The sequence below is a fragment of the Gossypium hirsutum genome, chromosome D08 (genome assembly GCF_007990345.1).
Source record: "Gossypium hirsutum isolate 1008001.06 chromosome D08, Gossypium_hirsutum_v2.1, whole genome shotgun sequence".
NCBI lineage: Eukaryota > Viridiplantae > Streptophyta > Magnoliopsida > Malvales > Malvaceae > Gossypium > Gossypium hirsutum.
In genome coordinates, this window is record NC_053444.1 from 65,216,201 (window position 1) to 65,232,723 (window position 16,523).

The 16,523-nt window shown below is 32.2% G+C and overlaps 2 protein-coding genes across 3 annotated transcripts; both read right to left on the bottom strand.

Moving 5' to 3' along the window:
- Positions 1-1,441: 1,441 nt before the first annotated feature.
- LOC107899143 (probable nucleolar protein 5-2) lies at positions 1,442-4,784 on the bottom strand. Of its 2 annotated transcripts, none has more exons than XM_016824765.2 (9): positions 4,635-4,784; positions 4,254-4,358; positions 4,079-4,120; positions 3,817-3,996; positions 3,555-3,719; positions 2,971-3,171; positions 2,334-2,831; positions 2,128-2,259; positions 1,442-2,027 (listed from the first exon to the last, which is right to left on the bottom strand). In XM_016824765.2, the coding sequence occupies exons 2-9, from the start codon at positions 4,329-4,331 to the stop codon at positions 1,623-1,625; spliced, it is 1,701 nt and encodes a 566-aa protein (XP_016680254.2). In that variant the 5' UTR covers positions 4,332-4,358; positions 4,635-4,784; the 3' UTR covers positions 1,442-1,622. The 2 variants fall into 2 exon arrangements, with proteins under 2 accessions (XP_016680254.2, XP_016680255.2); XM_016824766.2 differs by having other exon boundaries at positions 4,652-4,755.
- Positions 4,785-7,535: 2,751 nt separating this feature from the next.
- LOC107898140 (acyltransferase-like protein At1g54570, chloroplastic) lies at positions 7,536-12,480 on the bottom strand. The gene is made up of 10 exons (XM_041100080.1): positions 11,916-12,480; positions 11,392-11,443; positions 10,717-10,867; positions 10,511-10,632; positions 9,984-10,092; positions 9,275-9,408; positions 8,646-9,015; positions 8,378-8,491; positions 8,191-8,278; positions 7,536-8,000 (listed from the first exon to the last, which is right to left on the bottom strand). Exons 1-9 carry the CDS (start codon positions 12,307-12,309, stop codon positions 8,192-8,194), a joined length of 1,533 nt encoding a protein of 510 aa, XP_040956014.1. The 5' UTR covers positions 12,310-12,480; the 3' UTR covers positions 7,536-8,000; position 8,191.
- Between the last annotated feature and the right edge of the window lie 4,043 nt (positions 12,481-16,523).

The window sequence follows — 16,523 nt, forward strand, 5'->3', positions numbered from 1 at the left end:
AACGTAATCCAATTTTGAATAAATTATAATTAATTTAATTAGGAAACCCTAAACCCTAATCTCTTATTTATTTACTTTTTTCTCCAAAACCCTAAAAATCCTAAAAATCTTAAACCCTAAAATCCAAAAACCTAACGTGGGAAAAACGACGCAATCGCGTCCCCAGGGGCGCGCTACGTGGCAGCAAAGCGCGGACACGTCAGCGCGTTTTGCTGACGTGGACACAAATCGCGCTTTCGTGGACGCGCTTTGTTGCCACGTCAGCAAAGCGCGCTGACGTGGCCGTGCTTTGCTGACACGTCCCCTGACATCGCGCTGACGTGGACGCGATTTAGGGGAAAAGAACCCATTCCGATAAATAATAAAAATATCGGGTCCATTTCGATAAATTTTAAAAAAAGTGGCTTTTTTGGTTTTTTGCCCTTTAATATTTGTAGGTGTCGATATCAAAATATTATCTTTTTATCATTATTAAATGATCAGACAATACATTTTATATTATGGGTAAAATAAAAAAAATACCAAAAAAACAGCAATTGAAGTATAAAAAATCAAGATTGAAGTCAATATAGTACAATTTACAATTTTATATTAACTGAATATTTCGTTAAAAGATATTATTTTGGGCATTCAAAATAAAAAAAAAATTACAATTTAAATACTTAAGTTACATAGTTCGTTCATTTTAGTCACTCCCGTTAAACATACTAACAGAAATCTGCCATGACATTTTTTTTAACATGCGGACCAATCATTAAATGCTACATAGCACAATTTATTACGTCATAAGTGTTGTGTATTGCTTTAAATGATTAAAATATAATTTGTCCAATAATAATTATTAACCAAAATAAAAGAAAAATAATAATTAAATTGTTGAAAAACCCAGAAAATCTAATCGTCATCTTCTTCCTCAAATTTTTTAGCTTAAAATTTTTATTAACTATTTAACGTTTAAATTTTTGGGTTTTTTCAACTATTAAATTGTTAAATTTCTTTTAAGTGGTATGCAGGATAGTTTTTAACGAGAGTAATCAAAATGAACGAACTATATAATATAAGTATTTAAATTACAAACCTTTTATTTTAGATGCTTAAAATGAAAAAAAAAATTAGTTGATTGACTATATGTATAGTTTACCCTAATATTTATATTCTTTCTTCTTCTCCACTTACAGGAGAGCTTCCGTTGTTGATTCCTTGGCCCTTATATAAAGGTTAAGAAGCATTTTTTTTTCTTTTTTGGGACTTTTCCATCAATGGAGTATGTTGTTTTCGTATCAATACCCGAATATATCATGAATAGGAACATTTAAAAGAAAATGAAAATGTAATGAATAATATAAGAATGGTTATATAAATCAATTAAACTATAACTAGGGGTTGAGTGAATATCTTTGATATGCACCAAAGAGGTAAGTTTCCTTAACTCAAATTCAGATGAAAAAAATGTTCTGATATATCATTGCAATTGCATCCATAAGGAAGTTGATAATACATCAGAATTAGGGTTTAAAGAAACACTGGCACATAATTAACAACTCAGCAAAATACTACATTTTACAAGCATATTACTCAAAAAACTTGTTTACCTAACACTCAACAAAAATTTTCTTGTTTTCTCAATCACCACTTTTCTTCTTTTTTTTCTCTTTCTTGGTCTGCACTTCAGGCTCTTGTTCTTCTACATGTTTTCTCTTCTTCTTCTTCTCCTCCTTCTCTCCTTCAACATTCTCCCCACTGTCCTCAGCTTGACGTTTCTTCTTTTTCTTCTTTTCCTTTTCCTTCGGCACAGGCTCTTCGTTTTCCAGTTCGTTTCCACTAATTGGCAAACTTGCTTCCTGATCAGCTTTCTTCTTTTTCTTCCTCTTCTCTTTTTTATCTTCAATAGCAGCCACTTCTGCTGCTTCCTCCTCCTGAGGTTCGACCTCGACCTTTTTCTTCTTCCTTGGGGCTGTGTCTTGCTCATCAAGAGCACCCGAGTTTGTTGTTTGCCCGAGAACTGAATCTGCTGCAGGATTGTAACTCTGTGCACAACAAAAGAATAAAAATGAATACCTAAATGACAAATCATCATTACAGTAATAATATCATATAGTAAATGATGAAAATTTGAGATGCAAGGACCTTGGCAGGAGTTATCAACCCGGCCCCCTTCTTTCGATCCTTGTCATAGACTTCAATTTTAGGCTTGCCTTTAGCTGACCCAGCAGATCTTCCCAATTCTTTGCCTTCAAGAGCCCTTAATCTTGCTTCGAGCTACAAAGGGTAATGTGTAAGAAACACCTTACATTTCTCCGGAGAAATTCACTAAACACAGAGTTATGATTTACCTTGGCTCGGTTCTCAAGTCCCATAGAGTTATCTTGGTCATCTCCAAGAGCATCGCATCGGATTGCCAATGCAGCCTTTGCAGCAAGTGACCTTGAAATCTTCCCCTTGTGCTTTGGTGCTGCCTGACCAACCAAGGATGCATGGTAGATAAGCCCGTATTTGGGAGTTGAATGCTTTGTCATAAGAGCTCGGAAGAGAGCCTTTTCAGCACCAAGAATCTGAACGGTACTTCCAGGCTGCTTTGCAAGATTCAACAAGCTGCCACCATGAGCGATGAGGCGAGCACCAACAAGTTCACCAACAAGAGCGGTCAAGTTCGGTGCAACAGTGTTCATCCGGCTCTTTAGATAATCATACAGTTGAGCCCTGTATTCAGAAAGTGACAGAACCTGATCACATAGTTCTTTGATATTCATAAGATCAAGGTCATTAACTTCGGTTCCCATGGATATCACTGCTGCCTCCTTCAATTCTGTCTCAACTTCTTCCGGTAATATCTGAGAAAGCTCAAGCAAGATAACTCCGTAAGAATATGGAAAGGTTTCCTTCAAGCACTTTATTTCATATCGATATATCACACACTTGGTTGACAAGCTTGAGGTATTAATTTTCTGATTTATTAATCAAGAATCATACCTCTGAGAAATCAAGCTTAGCAGCATTAGCTCGGTCACCCATTAGCTTCACTGTCTTGGCATAATGGATATTGTCCTGCACAATCCTAGTAAGCTCCGGAAAATGCCAACCATACCATTCACGAATCCTCATCGCATATGTGTTGAGCTCTTTATCAAGATCATCAAGCAAACCAATGGCTTGAACAATCATCGTATCCACCTAAAGCAATACAAAGTATACTGTCACCATAGCTCCAGAGAATCATGTGCCAAGGAAGTTCTTTAAAACCAAGTAACTATTGGATAACATGCAAATTGCACCATTTATTGGCACATCACCCACCCATATCAAAGCGTCTCCCCCATGATTTCGAACCCAGAAAAGACTACATGAACAGGAAATTCTGTATTAATGAGAATTCCCAATTAACCTCATACTATAACTCACTGAACTCTTCCATGCAATCTTGAATTTAATACTGATTTATTTACACATTTCTACAATTGGAAATTGTTCAACAAAACCTTCCCAGTAAAACACCCTCCAATTCGAAGGGAAATAGATAATGCTCAATCAAGCGCACAACAAATTGTTCTAAGTACCTTATCCGCACTGAACTTCAGCTTGTAACGAGACAAGCTATGGGACAAACCCAAACTCATGGGAGCCAGATCTTGTGCACCTAGGCCAGATATGAGTTCTGTCAACTGAGTTCTTACGCCTCTCAGCAATTCCATGACAGAGGTATTGTGAATGCAATCAATTTTCTGCAGACCAAGTAATTACTTCAATTTAAACACAATTCAACTGAACAAAACAGAAGAATATCACCATAGAATCCGCATATGAAGAATATTAACAGACCAGTTTTTCCTTAATTGCATTTCCAAGCTTTGAATCAGCCACTCCTAATGTTTCACCATCACAATGAGCACGCAAGAATTTGCGCAGACCCTTGCTTGGTGTGCTTTCAAGTAATTTCGTCGCAGCTTCCAAAGCCTCTGCAGTGTTTTCGAACTTGGAAAAGGCTTTCAACGACACAACCTTAAACAACATAGTAAAGAATAGATCAGATTCCTTACACGAGGAACAACAAATGTGCTAAAAAATTCTAAAATGTGATTACCTTTCTTGCTGAGTCAGCAGCCAAGAATTCCTTTGACAAGTCCTAAAAACAACAATACCCCAAATTTCAATCCAAACTTGGAACTAAAATATTTCATAAACTAGATCATAATGCCAACAAATTCATTAAAAAAATGACTTCCACTTGATCTAACAAGATTTGAAGATGAAAATACCTCAACTTTATTTAGCTTCCCTTCATCCAATACTTTGAAAAGGGCAAAGCCCGCCGGAGTCTCGAACAATACAAGCATTTTTAAATCTTCCAGAAACCAACAAACCTAAAAACACCATCACCATGAAATTACTGTTAACAATATAATCAAGCATCAAACTACTAAATTTAAACATGATAAAAAAGCACCCTTTTTTTTTCTCAATTACCATTTCAATTCATAATCACAAACAAAACAGATAAAACTTAAAAGAACCAATAGTTAGGTGATTCTTAAAGGAACCCATTAGTGTTGAAATTACAGCAAACAAAACCAAGAATCCCAATTAAAAAAAGAAAATCACACAGACAACATAACGAAAGGGTGAGGAAAAATGTAAACCTTTTGACGAAAAAAACCTTATTTTGTTTAACCTAAGCTCCGTGATGGCGTGCCGCGTTATTTGCAGTGAGAGAAATGGAGGGGTTTAGGGTTTTTGTAGTCACCGCTTATATTGCCGTATTGTTCATAAGGGGTATTTTAGATCATTATTTTAACTTCATTTTTAGTAGGGTTTCTTATATTTTTTTAAGTTTATTATTATTTTTGTGTTTGATTGAGGAAAATAACTAAATTTTAGGTTCACCGTAGAGGCGCTTATGGGTCGGGTCGGGCCGGGTTTAGGCAGGGCTCATAAAAAATTTAGCCCGCGTCCTAGGCTCGGGTCTGGCCCGGCCCAAAATATGGGCCTAAAATTTTATCCAGACCCGACTCGAGAAAAAAATCATAAGCCCGAGCTCGATCCAGTCCATTTTTTTAATAAAAACCAAAATTTTATTTTAAAAATAAAAAATAAAAAAAGTATTTTAAAAATATTTTAAAAATAATAAAAAATTATTATATTCGGGCCCGGGCCAAAAAAGTAGTGTCCGAGACCCGGCCCATTTTCTAAACGGGCCTCATTTTTTTTCCCAAACCCATATTTCAGGCCTATATGTTTACCCGGACCCTCTCATATTTCAGACGGACCGTCAGACCGGCCAGGCCGCCCGGCCCATGAGCACCTGTAGCTTCACCGTATCTACATGCATATAAAAGATAGAGGAATGCACTTAAGATTTCAAGATATTAAAAATTTCACTGTTTGCAAACTAATTTTTCAATATTTCTTAGCATTAGAGCTTGAATTCAAAGGATTTAGGGGATAGGTGCCTCGATCCTTTTTAAAATAAAAATTTTCATTTAAGGTGTTTAAAATTTTTAAAATTTTAAATTATTAAAAATAAAATTACACTTAACGATTAAATTTTTTTAAAAACCAAAATTCAAGATAAATGTAGATGAATTAATTAAGTCAGATAGGGTTCCACCCACCCCTACCTCGTTTTCATCCATAATCGTTGTCCATCATATTATTCATCACTAGTTTGTATACTTTATAAACTAAAATATACTAAATAAATATATATGTTTAATTTAAACTATAATAATTTAGTCAATTAAAATCTATTGAAAATTTGTATACTTAGAGATGTTTAGTTTCATAAAATTATTTGACAGTCAACAATAAATAGTACGAATTAAAAATAAATGCTAAAAATATGAGGTTATTAATTTTTTTAGTATTACTGAGCTGAAATTGTAATTTTATAAAAAAACATTTTTATATGGGTTTAATTAAAAGTGATGAAACACGTAAACCAATAATACTAAAACACCTGCATATTTCTAAAACATAATTCTACTTAATTAACTTTAAATATTGCTACTAATAACATTCTCCTTTATCGGTTCCTTGTATTACGATACTCTCTATTGTAACTTTAATTTATGATATTTTATTTTTTTAGTAATAATATAAAGAATTTTTAAAAAAACATATTTAAATCAACAATTTTCAGAAAAGAAATCACAATAAGAGATTAAATCGGATTATTAAACTAACATTAATGATAGAGGCGAAGCCATAGAATTTTTTGAGGATGGCCAGAATTAAGTTGTATATTCTTACGATAGCAAAAGTTAAATTTAATTATTTTTAAAAGATTAAATCAATTTTTTTCTTATTTTTGAGAGAGTTAAAGTGTAGTTTTATTATATACTAATTTAAAATTTTTTAAATTATACAAAAATTAAAGGTGAATTTTTCAATTTTAAAAGGGGCCGGGGCACTTGTCAACCCCTGTTGGTTACTCCCCTAATTGATGATATTTGTTGAAAAATCTTTACTTGAAAGATTATAATAGTGATTAATTTGACACTAATAAAATACCCAGAATTAGGTTTCAAATAGCAGTATCGCGACCATAATTTTACGGCGACGGCGATGGGTAATTAACATACCTCAATAATGGTCTTTTAGCTTGAAGACATAATATTTGGTTGTGTCTCCATTGTTTTAATTTATTTATTTTTTGTGAAAATATGAAGCATTTGTATATTTTCTGAATTTAAAATAAATTTAAGATTTTCTCATCAATTATTTTAAATTTAATTTTTTATTACAAGATGAATATTAAGTTATAGTTTTAATTAGGTACTCAAAAGATAAATATTTATTTTGGTGACGATGTTAAAATAAAAGTTTAAATCCTAATTTTAACAAATATCCAATTAAATAATTAGATTTTGATTTTAAAATAATTTGTATCTAATCTAGCTAATTGTAAAAAATAATTAACATTAGAAGTAAGTTTTGACGAACCCTAAAAAATAATAATTTTTACCTTTTTTTGAAATATTAATACAATTGAAATATATATATATAATTGTTTATTTCTTAAAATTTAATTATTATTTCAATTGTAAAAGAAATGATTCATATTAACTAAATCTAACTTAATTTCAATACAATTGAAATATTCCAATAATAACTATTCAATATTACATTGAATTTAATTTTATTCAACTATTATAAATTAAAAACTATAGATATATATATAAATTTAATTTTAGTATTCGTATCAGTATATAAGCTACTATCAATATCAGGAGCGAAGCTAGGAAAAAAATTTAGGGGGAGTCGAAGTTAAATTGTTCATATCTTTATAATATTTAAAAGATTAAATTAATTAATTATTATTTTTAAGGAGATCAAAGTGTAATTTTACCTTTATTAATTTTAAATTTTATAAAATTTAAAAGTGTTAAATAAAATTATTTCCATTTTAGGTGGGGTCGGGCCTACCAACCCCTGAAATCTGCCTCTGATCAATATATATATATATATATTAAAACAAGTATACTTAATTTGAAAAATCATTTCTCTTCATCAATATTCGAATTGTATTCGACATAAATATATAAAAAGAAAACCGCCAAGTAACATAAGATGTACTAAAACAATTCATGAACCAATAAGAAGAAAAGAGATCGAAAAAACCGAAAAACCGTAACCACGATATATTCTTCTAACAATTATAGAATCAAAGATGGATATATTCCAGTGCCATTTTTTATTTTGGTTATCAAGGCTTGAAAGAAGGAACTTGGTGTAAAGGAGCATGGAAAGTTCTGTAGATTAGTCTATTAATGATACTTCTAAAAGGGTCTTCTTCTCGCTTCTTTAACAAGTAACCAATACAGCGTTCAACTTCAGCTTTTGCCTGCAAATATACTTCATTTGCAGATTCTCTATTCTCCACCAAATCTTCCCTTCCTTTCAGCTTTATCGGTTTCCCGAACAGATAGTAAAATCGACCCGGAATTTTCGGTATCATTCCCGGTATGAATATCTCTTGGCTAGCCACCTCTCCCTTTGCTTTATCCCTGCATTTACACCATATTCAACTGTAAATTGCACATAAATGCAACTTTTTATTGTTGTTTTTCATAGGGTAGTTTAGTATTGCTTCATGTTTTGCATTGTCGGGTTCATATGTGAAGATAATAGTCATTTTAAATCAAAATCGAGCTCCGAAATAAATAAAAAAAGATTGATTAGACGGAGAATAGTGACCTTATTTGTACACCACCACTCCGATGACTTCTTTGATTCTATCATTAAGCATAGGGATTTTCATATAGTCATAGTAATCGAAGACAACCTGTTAAGAAATAATATGAACACTATATAAATATATAATCGAGAAGGATATTATATTTTTGTATGTATATTTATATGGTTAAAAGACACAGCAACTTACTTTTGCCATATCATCTTCTCCTACAGCCCCGAATGGTACAATGGTGGCCCCAAATTGTGCTGCGAATCTCACAAATTCTGGTTGATTAGGCCAAAATAATTTGTATGCTTCGCCCTGCAATAACGAAAACATTTATAATAGCAAAAATCTTTGCAAGAATTCGACTATTTTCGATATCCACAGTGGAAACACAATCGAAAACGTGTTTGCAACCGGATTGCAGGTTCAAACTTGGTTCCATTGGATAAAGCCTGAACCTTAGTCTCACCTTACGATGGAGGGCCTCACGAGCACCACCAGGATAAAGAAGAACATGGGAATTTGTAGATAAAGCTTTCAAAAGTGATTTTGGTGAGACAGGCATTGCTCCCATCACTTTCATTAAATCAAAAAAATTAAAAACATTGGATGATGTGTGAAAATTTCCCCAAAACAACTCTGGGTGGGCCACTCCACGGACCAGGATCTTCTTTTCTCTTAAGAATGCTTCACACAGAGAGCTAAGGTCCATCCCCATTAACATATGGTTACCTACTAATAACACTGGACCCTCATCTGGAACCCCCGCAAGTCCTTTGACTATCTTCCCGTTTTCCATGGTCGAAAACAATGAAGAACATGAAGCAAAATTTAAGAAACTGCAATTCCAGGGGCAGAAAATATCAACCTGCATAGTCTCAAATGAAGACAAATCGAAGAAATGATGCAACTTAAACAGTTTTCTCATAAATATATATGTGTGTGAGAGAGAAATATCAGCCTGCAGAGTCTCAAATGAGGAGAAATCGGTGAAATGATGCAACTTCAACAGGTTTCTCATATATATATACATGTGTATATGTGTATATATATTTATATATCTATATACGGATATATATATGTGGTTGGTGGAATTACCCAAATACATTATTGAATGTATATCTGTATTCAGACATGCTGGGAGGCAGAAAATCTTTGGTAAAATCATGACTTTTGGAGCGCCGGTATTTGCAGGTACCTTTAATGACAGTCAATAAATTCATGCTGTCTTCCTACACCATCACACAAAAACATGTTAGTCAAAGTCGAGGTTACTCGGACTAGGGTGACGGTGATAGGTATATGTCTAATATAAGCATTTTTAATTTTCTCTGAATCGTTTCAAAGTATTTGGGAGTTCTTAAAGAGCCATCATATCCCCATACTTGTATCCCACTGTGTCTTCGACATGAACATTTCAAGAGAACAACAACAACAAAATGTTTTCCTTTTTAAACCATGTTATGTGTGCTATACAAAAGCCATCAAGAAGGGAAAATAAGCAAAAAAGTTTATTCCTATTATTCTTTTAAGGTCTGAAGGTTCCCTCTAAAGGGACTTCGTTACCCTTTCCACCATAGGTTCATCTAAGAAGGGATAAATGCCAACGAGGGTAAATCCACCCTCTTAGAGGAGGATTTTCTGGTTCACTGTCTCGTACGACTCTGTCCTAGTATTGTGCATACTGCACAAAAAGATTGAATCAATAACTACAGAGATTCTAAACTTGAACAATATAAACCTAGTAATGAAAGCTTGAGCCTTGAGTACAGAATCCGAATCATAAGATCTGACAGCAGTGACTTACCATTAAAAGGGTATGGCCATTGTCCTTGAAGATACGAATCATGCAATTTGGTAATAATTTCTTAAGACGAAGTGCTTCTTCTCCACTAGGAAATAGATGATCCTTGTCACTAAAATGCAAAAACCCATCAATCATAATGAAGTTGCCATGAAGTTAAAAGGCAAAGCACATAAATTTTCAGAAACAATTCACCAGAAATATAGAAAGAAAGCACCTACGCTACTTATGATTTTTCGTTTTCCTTTAAGTACTCATATCCAACACATATTCAGACAGGGATATAAGTCTTGTTGAGTCACTAATTTGTTCAGACTTGGGTGTGAATGTTGAATTCCGGTATTTATTTATGTTCTTTTTTTTTTTCTAAGTTTTCCATGTATTTGGAGAGTTTGAGTTATGTGTCGGATATGAGAGTCCAGCATGGATATTTCAAGCCAAACGAAGAGTCAAAGCAACATAGTCAAGCCGTATCCGACTCTAGCCCCGATTAATCCGAGTAGCATCAGCACAAATAAGTGAATAAAGACCTTGCAAGCACTAGTACTTCAGCTTTAACAGCATGGAGACGTGAATTAGTATAAGCAGAAGCTGATTTAATCAACTTCAACTTCCAAATGAGAGTCTCCGTTGGTAAAATATCAGCCAAACCCTGAAAATAAAGCAAGGAAAAGTAACATTACATGCAATGCAACAAATGTCAGGAAAAATAAATGATAAATCCAATAATTCTTACAGAATAAAACGGAAGCAAAGCAGTGAGGTTGCTAGAAATTCGCTCAATTTTCTGTTTGGGAAGAAGCCTACCTTCAACACCTACTTCTGCCATTTTCAATGGTTCACCTGATCTCATTAAAACAAAAGCTGTAATCTGAATCAAGTGATTTCAAACTAGCTAAAGTTGCCAATGTTGGTGATACATTCAGACTTTGTGGAACAGTAGAACCTGAATGGAACAAAACTGAGCTTTTTGTAATAGGACAGTGGTTATATATGATGTCAGTAGGGAGTCATGGTCTTAGGGCCATGGATTTCCTATTGCCTATGTATTAGCTTTCTACTCGATATAAGTATCCACTCCATTTATAAAGCTTTTGTAGAACACTGGAACCAAAATTGAACAAATCTAAGCATGCTGTGACGGACCAATGGTTATCTTACATATGATGCGTGTAGGGAGCCATGGTCTTGGATACATAAATTTCAAATCTGCTATGTATTAGAGTTCGACCCGATATAAAAGTATCCATTCTATTTTTAATATGTGAGACATCTTTTCTAGACAAAATCATGAAAAATTAGTTTGAACTAACCTTGATTGCTACCATTGGAAGGAAATATATAGAATTTGTCAGCCAAAAAAATCAGGGAAAATTGGTCATAAGTATTTAAGGGAGATAAAATAACTTACTTTCCAAGAGGTTTATGGTGCAAAATGAGGCCAATCCCAACACCATCAAGCCCTACATGCATCAGAATTCAGAAACAAAAGAAGGAAAAATACTAGTTTAAATCAGTAAACTTAAAGTATTCATGGATCTTGGTATAAAATTTTGAAGGGCCAATTATAAGTCGTAAATCTATATATTTTAATTAAAATATTTTATTATGTTTTTATCAATGTAAAAACATATATGTTAGTACTATACTGAGAACTTATAAAACTTTAGGAATCTAATTTGTGATGTTGAAAACCAAATTATCTTAACATGCCGAAGCATAAACTATAAAAAGCATACAGGGACATCAAAGGTATTAAAGTTCATTTATGACAAACCAAACCAAGTAATTTGAAGAGTTAATAAATAATGATTGGAGATAAAATGAAAAGATAAATAATTAATCTTTTTTAATTAGTCAACTCCATTCACCCATCAACCGGGAAATACTAAAATTTTTGAAAAACTAAGAAAAAGTATTAAACACCGAACTTACCAGGTAAAAACAGAAGAAGAGGAGAATCTTTAATAGGACGGCCACATTCAACAGGGCAAAACCACCTTGGTGGTCCACCATCAGGTTTGATCATGTCCTTTGCAGCATCCACATAATCTTTCACAGTATTAGTTCCATAACCATCATCCCACAATAGTTCCAACTCTTCACCACCCATTTTTTTCTCAATTCTAGACTTTAAACTCCCATTCCCACCATCAACCAAATACCCTCTTCCCACTACTACAGGAACTGTTGTTTCCTTGACGGAGACCCCATCAGTTGACACTACTGACAAATCGTTACCATCTAATCTCTCAGCTCTCACTCTAAAACGAGGCTTCTTATTTATCCCAAAACAATGCCATACCGGGCAAGTAACAGCACATGCCATCACTCTCCTACTAAAACTGCAATATACTTTATAACCTGTAAACACAAATATCTACACTTGAGAAACTTATTGCAGCCTTTCTTCAAACACCAAAAGTGCCAGGTTGTCCACAAAATCGAGCAACTTCAAACTCAATGGGAACAACTTGCCAAAAGAACTTGTTGGAACCCTTTTTCAAGCAGAAGAAACAACAACTATAATGTTGCCTAAAACCCTCTAACTGAAACATGTCACACTTTTTATACCAAATATGTATTTTAATATAAATATAAGAAGAAAGTAGAGTACAAGAATGAAATTTGGTGCAAACACCCATATAACAAAACATGGTTAATTTTACACTTTACTGTTTCATATATTTCTATAATTTATTGTCAAAAAATCATGGAATGACAGCAAAAATGTTGTAAGTTCATAGAATTTTTATCTTCTTTTTAGAGGATGTAAAGATATTGTTCTTTTTTTTTAAAAAAAAATCCCCAAAATCTCCATTAACTTCCACTGGTTTAGCCATGAATAATTACTGTATCAATACACTCATTTGGATGGTGTTTTTAACAGTTATATTTTCATAAAGATGTACAAAAGAAAAAGGGAAGAAATGGCGGGTTTTGGTAGTTGTTGGTAACGGTAAATTAATATGGGAGTTTCTAGACAAAATCTATGGGAAACAAATCTTTAAAATTGTATATTGATAATCAAGATGATTACATTATTACTGCCCAATAAATTTATTCCGAAACACATTAGTTGAATTATCGGTATATATTAAAACATTAATAACAAAAACCATATTTTTAATTAATAATTATCAACAAATTTTTCTCATATTTTTATTCCTAACAAATATTACTTCTTTAATTTTTTTTTTGGTGAATTACAACAGAAAGGCAAAGTCATAACAGCAATGCCTCTAGTGCAATTCGAACCCAGGCAACACCTGGAGCAATAAATACCTTGACTATTAAGCCATGGGGTTCACTCCTTCAAATTTTTAATCCTAACAATTTTTTAGGTTAACAAAAAAAAATACAAACTCTAACAAATTTTTTAATCTTAGATTCGAGTTCTCCCTTTACTTGTGCCTAAATTAACATGATATATTGATTGCTAACAATATTCTTTTAAATTACTTTACAAATATTTCTTAATTATTAGTGCTAAATTTTAAGCACATATTTTTTTAATGTATATTTAATTTAATTATTCTCATAAAATAATTATAAATTTATAATAAATGTTAAGTTAATTACTTAGATATTATAATTTTTTTTTATAGAAGATATAATAAACTTAAATATCTTTAATATATACAATTATTATCATTATTTTATAAATAATACAACTAATATAAAAAATTAATTGTATCGTGTGGCTTTCTATATTTATTAAATATTTTCAATTAAAAGATGAAAATGATTTTAATATTTTTTTAAAGATATTCTTGAGCTTAATGAATTAATAGTTTATACTATAAATGCTTCTACAAATAATCCTTTACCAAATATGCACAATAATTAAAAAAATTAATATAAGTAAGAAACATACACATTCCAACATGTTTTTAAATCTCATAATAATGAGAAAACCAAAAAAAATATATTTTTTCTTCTCTCACACTACGAAAGATCATGGTTTTTTTTTTAATTTCCATCTTTATATACATTTATAGAAACAACATCATGAATTTCATTTTTTTCTCCTGCTTGCATATAGAATCGAAAATGGTTTATATTTGAAAATTTAAATTTTCTTATAAATAGATTGTTTTAGTTTATTAAACTTTCAAAACACAAATATAAATTGATAAAAGTTGTAGTCTTTCATAATCAAAACGCTTCAAAAGATCTTAATTCTCTCACGCTAGAAAATACCATTACTTTCTCACTAATGAAAATCAAAAGATAACATGGTGATAAAAATCTTGTAGATTTTTTGCTACCAATAAATTTTTTTATAAGTTTTAGGGATTTGAAAAGATGAAAGTTAAAAAAAAAATTATTTTAAAAAATTATGGTTTTTAGCAACTTAAAAGTGGAGGTATAAGCTTAATAATAATAAGTGTTATGTAATAATTGATTAAAAAAAAAGTTATGGTTAAAAATTAGTTCTCACATGGATCTTAGTATATTTTATTTACACAAATTATATTAAATTTTTAATATAAAATATTACATATACACAATCAACCAATGCATCACATGAAAATACAAACTAATTAATATCTATTCGTCCGATTCACTTCTATTATTTTGTTAATTATTTTTAAACATCAATCTTAATTTTTGCATTTAATCAATTTATATAATAACTATTTAAGTAAAATATTTAATCGTTTTAAATCCTCAAAACTTAGTCCATTGTTCCATGCTCAGACTTTGATCAATATGACTTTTTTCTACTCAGATAAATTACGTGTACATGCATACACGTAGAGGTGCTCATGGGCCAAGTGGCCCAGCCCGACCTGATAACCCGCCTGAAATATGAGAGGATTTGGGTAAAAATATAGATTCGAAATATGGGTTTGGGCAAAAAAAAGAAGCCAATTCAGAAAACAGGCCAGGCCTCAAGCACCACTTTTTTAACCCAAACCCGACCCGAATATAATAAATATATATTTTTTAATTTTTTATATTTAAAATATTTTTAAAAAAATTATTTTAAAAATAAATTTGTAGTATTTTATTAAAAAAAATAGGCCAGGTCAAGGGCTTGGGCTTAAAAAATTTTCCCAGACCAGGCCTGGACAAAATCTTAGGCCCATATTTCAGGCTGAGCCAGGCCCAGAATGCCAGCCTAAAATTTTGTCCAAGCCCAGCCCAACCCAGCCCATGAGCACCTCTAATATCATACACGCATATATTATACATGCATATTTATACTAGATATAAACTTGCAAACTTGATCCAATATTCAAAATGCTTTGCGCTGCTTCACTCGTGAACCGTTAGAGAGAGTGGTGTGCAACACCAAACACCAGTTTCCAGCTACAATAACACTTCGTTGAATGGGAGAAACTTTTTGTGATTCAAGCTGGTAAAATTAAAAGTATTATAGAAGCCCGAATTGCATTTTGACTCCTATACTCAAATTGCGTTAAATCAAAAAACAAACTGATCCATTCCTACTATTAGAAACTGATCTCTGTATGCCAGTATAAGATACCCGTGCCATACCACACGTCACAGTTTAATTATCCTGTCAACCACTTCATTTTTAAACAATACAAAATTATTAACTTTTATTTATAAAAATGACCAATTTGTTATTTATTTATTTAACATATAAGAACTAATTTGACCAATTTTTGAGTGGAAGAGACAAAATACAATATTACTTTTAATACAGAAACCTCCATGATATTTTTACCCATTCAAACTCCCAAGTGAATATTAGATACGGGTATATGTAAGCAAAGAGTATAATATTTCCTTTTCAAGTCTTTTCTTGTATTTGAAGTATACAAAAGTGAAGTGTTGGAAATGAATACTTCCGCCTTGGTCCATAAGAAAAACATCAGCTCCAAAACTTCATCTAAATTTCACAATTAAACACAAGGACCCAGAATCTATAATCAATGCAAAAACCAGAAAGTAGAGACCAATTCATAGATGGCACCTCCTAAAGGCAACTCAATGAACAAACTAAACTAAGCTCTGAGTTCAGAATACTCTTAAATCACTTAAAAGCAGCAAACAACTCCTTAAATAAACATAGTATCAATTTCCCAAAGTATCAATTCATAGATAAGCATGAAATACGACTCAAAAATCTAACCGGCTACTGTAACTAACCTGGCGTAGCCATTATGATTTCATTTCTTGCCTCCGAAAACTACTGAAAGATTGACAAGGTGTTAAAGAGATATTTTCCAGAAACAAGACTGATCTATGGATAAGCTATTGTACCCTGCAATGCAAATCTACAAAGCTTTCAATATCAGGTGCCTAATCTTTTGTCCTAGAAAGTACCTTTTTTTTGGCTAATTGTCCCCGGAATAATGAACACTTCTGCCGCTTGCATTTCAACCCTAGAGCTTCTTTCTCTCTTTCACCTGATGAATGGTGAGAACATCTTGACTAGACAAAGACGAAAGGTTTATGTACCTCGATCCACTTGACTGTGTATGGAGAAATGCTCCAATATAAGAAAAAAAAATCATCTTTTGATATATACATGTGTATAAAAAGGATCCCATACACTTCTGGCCA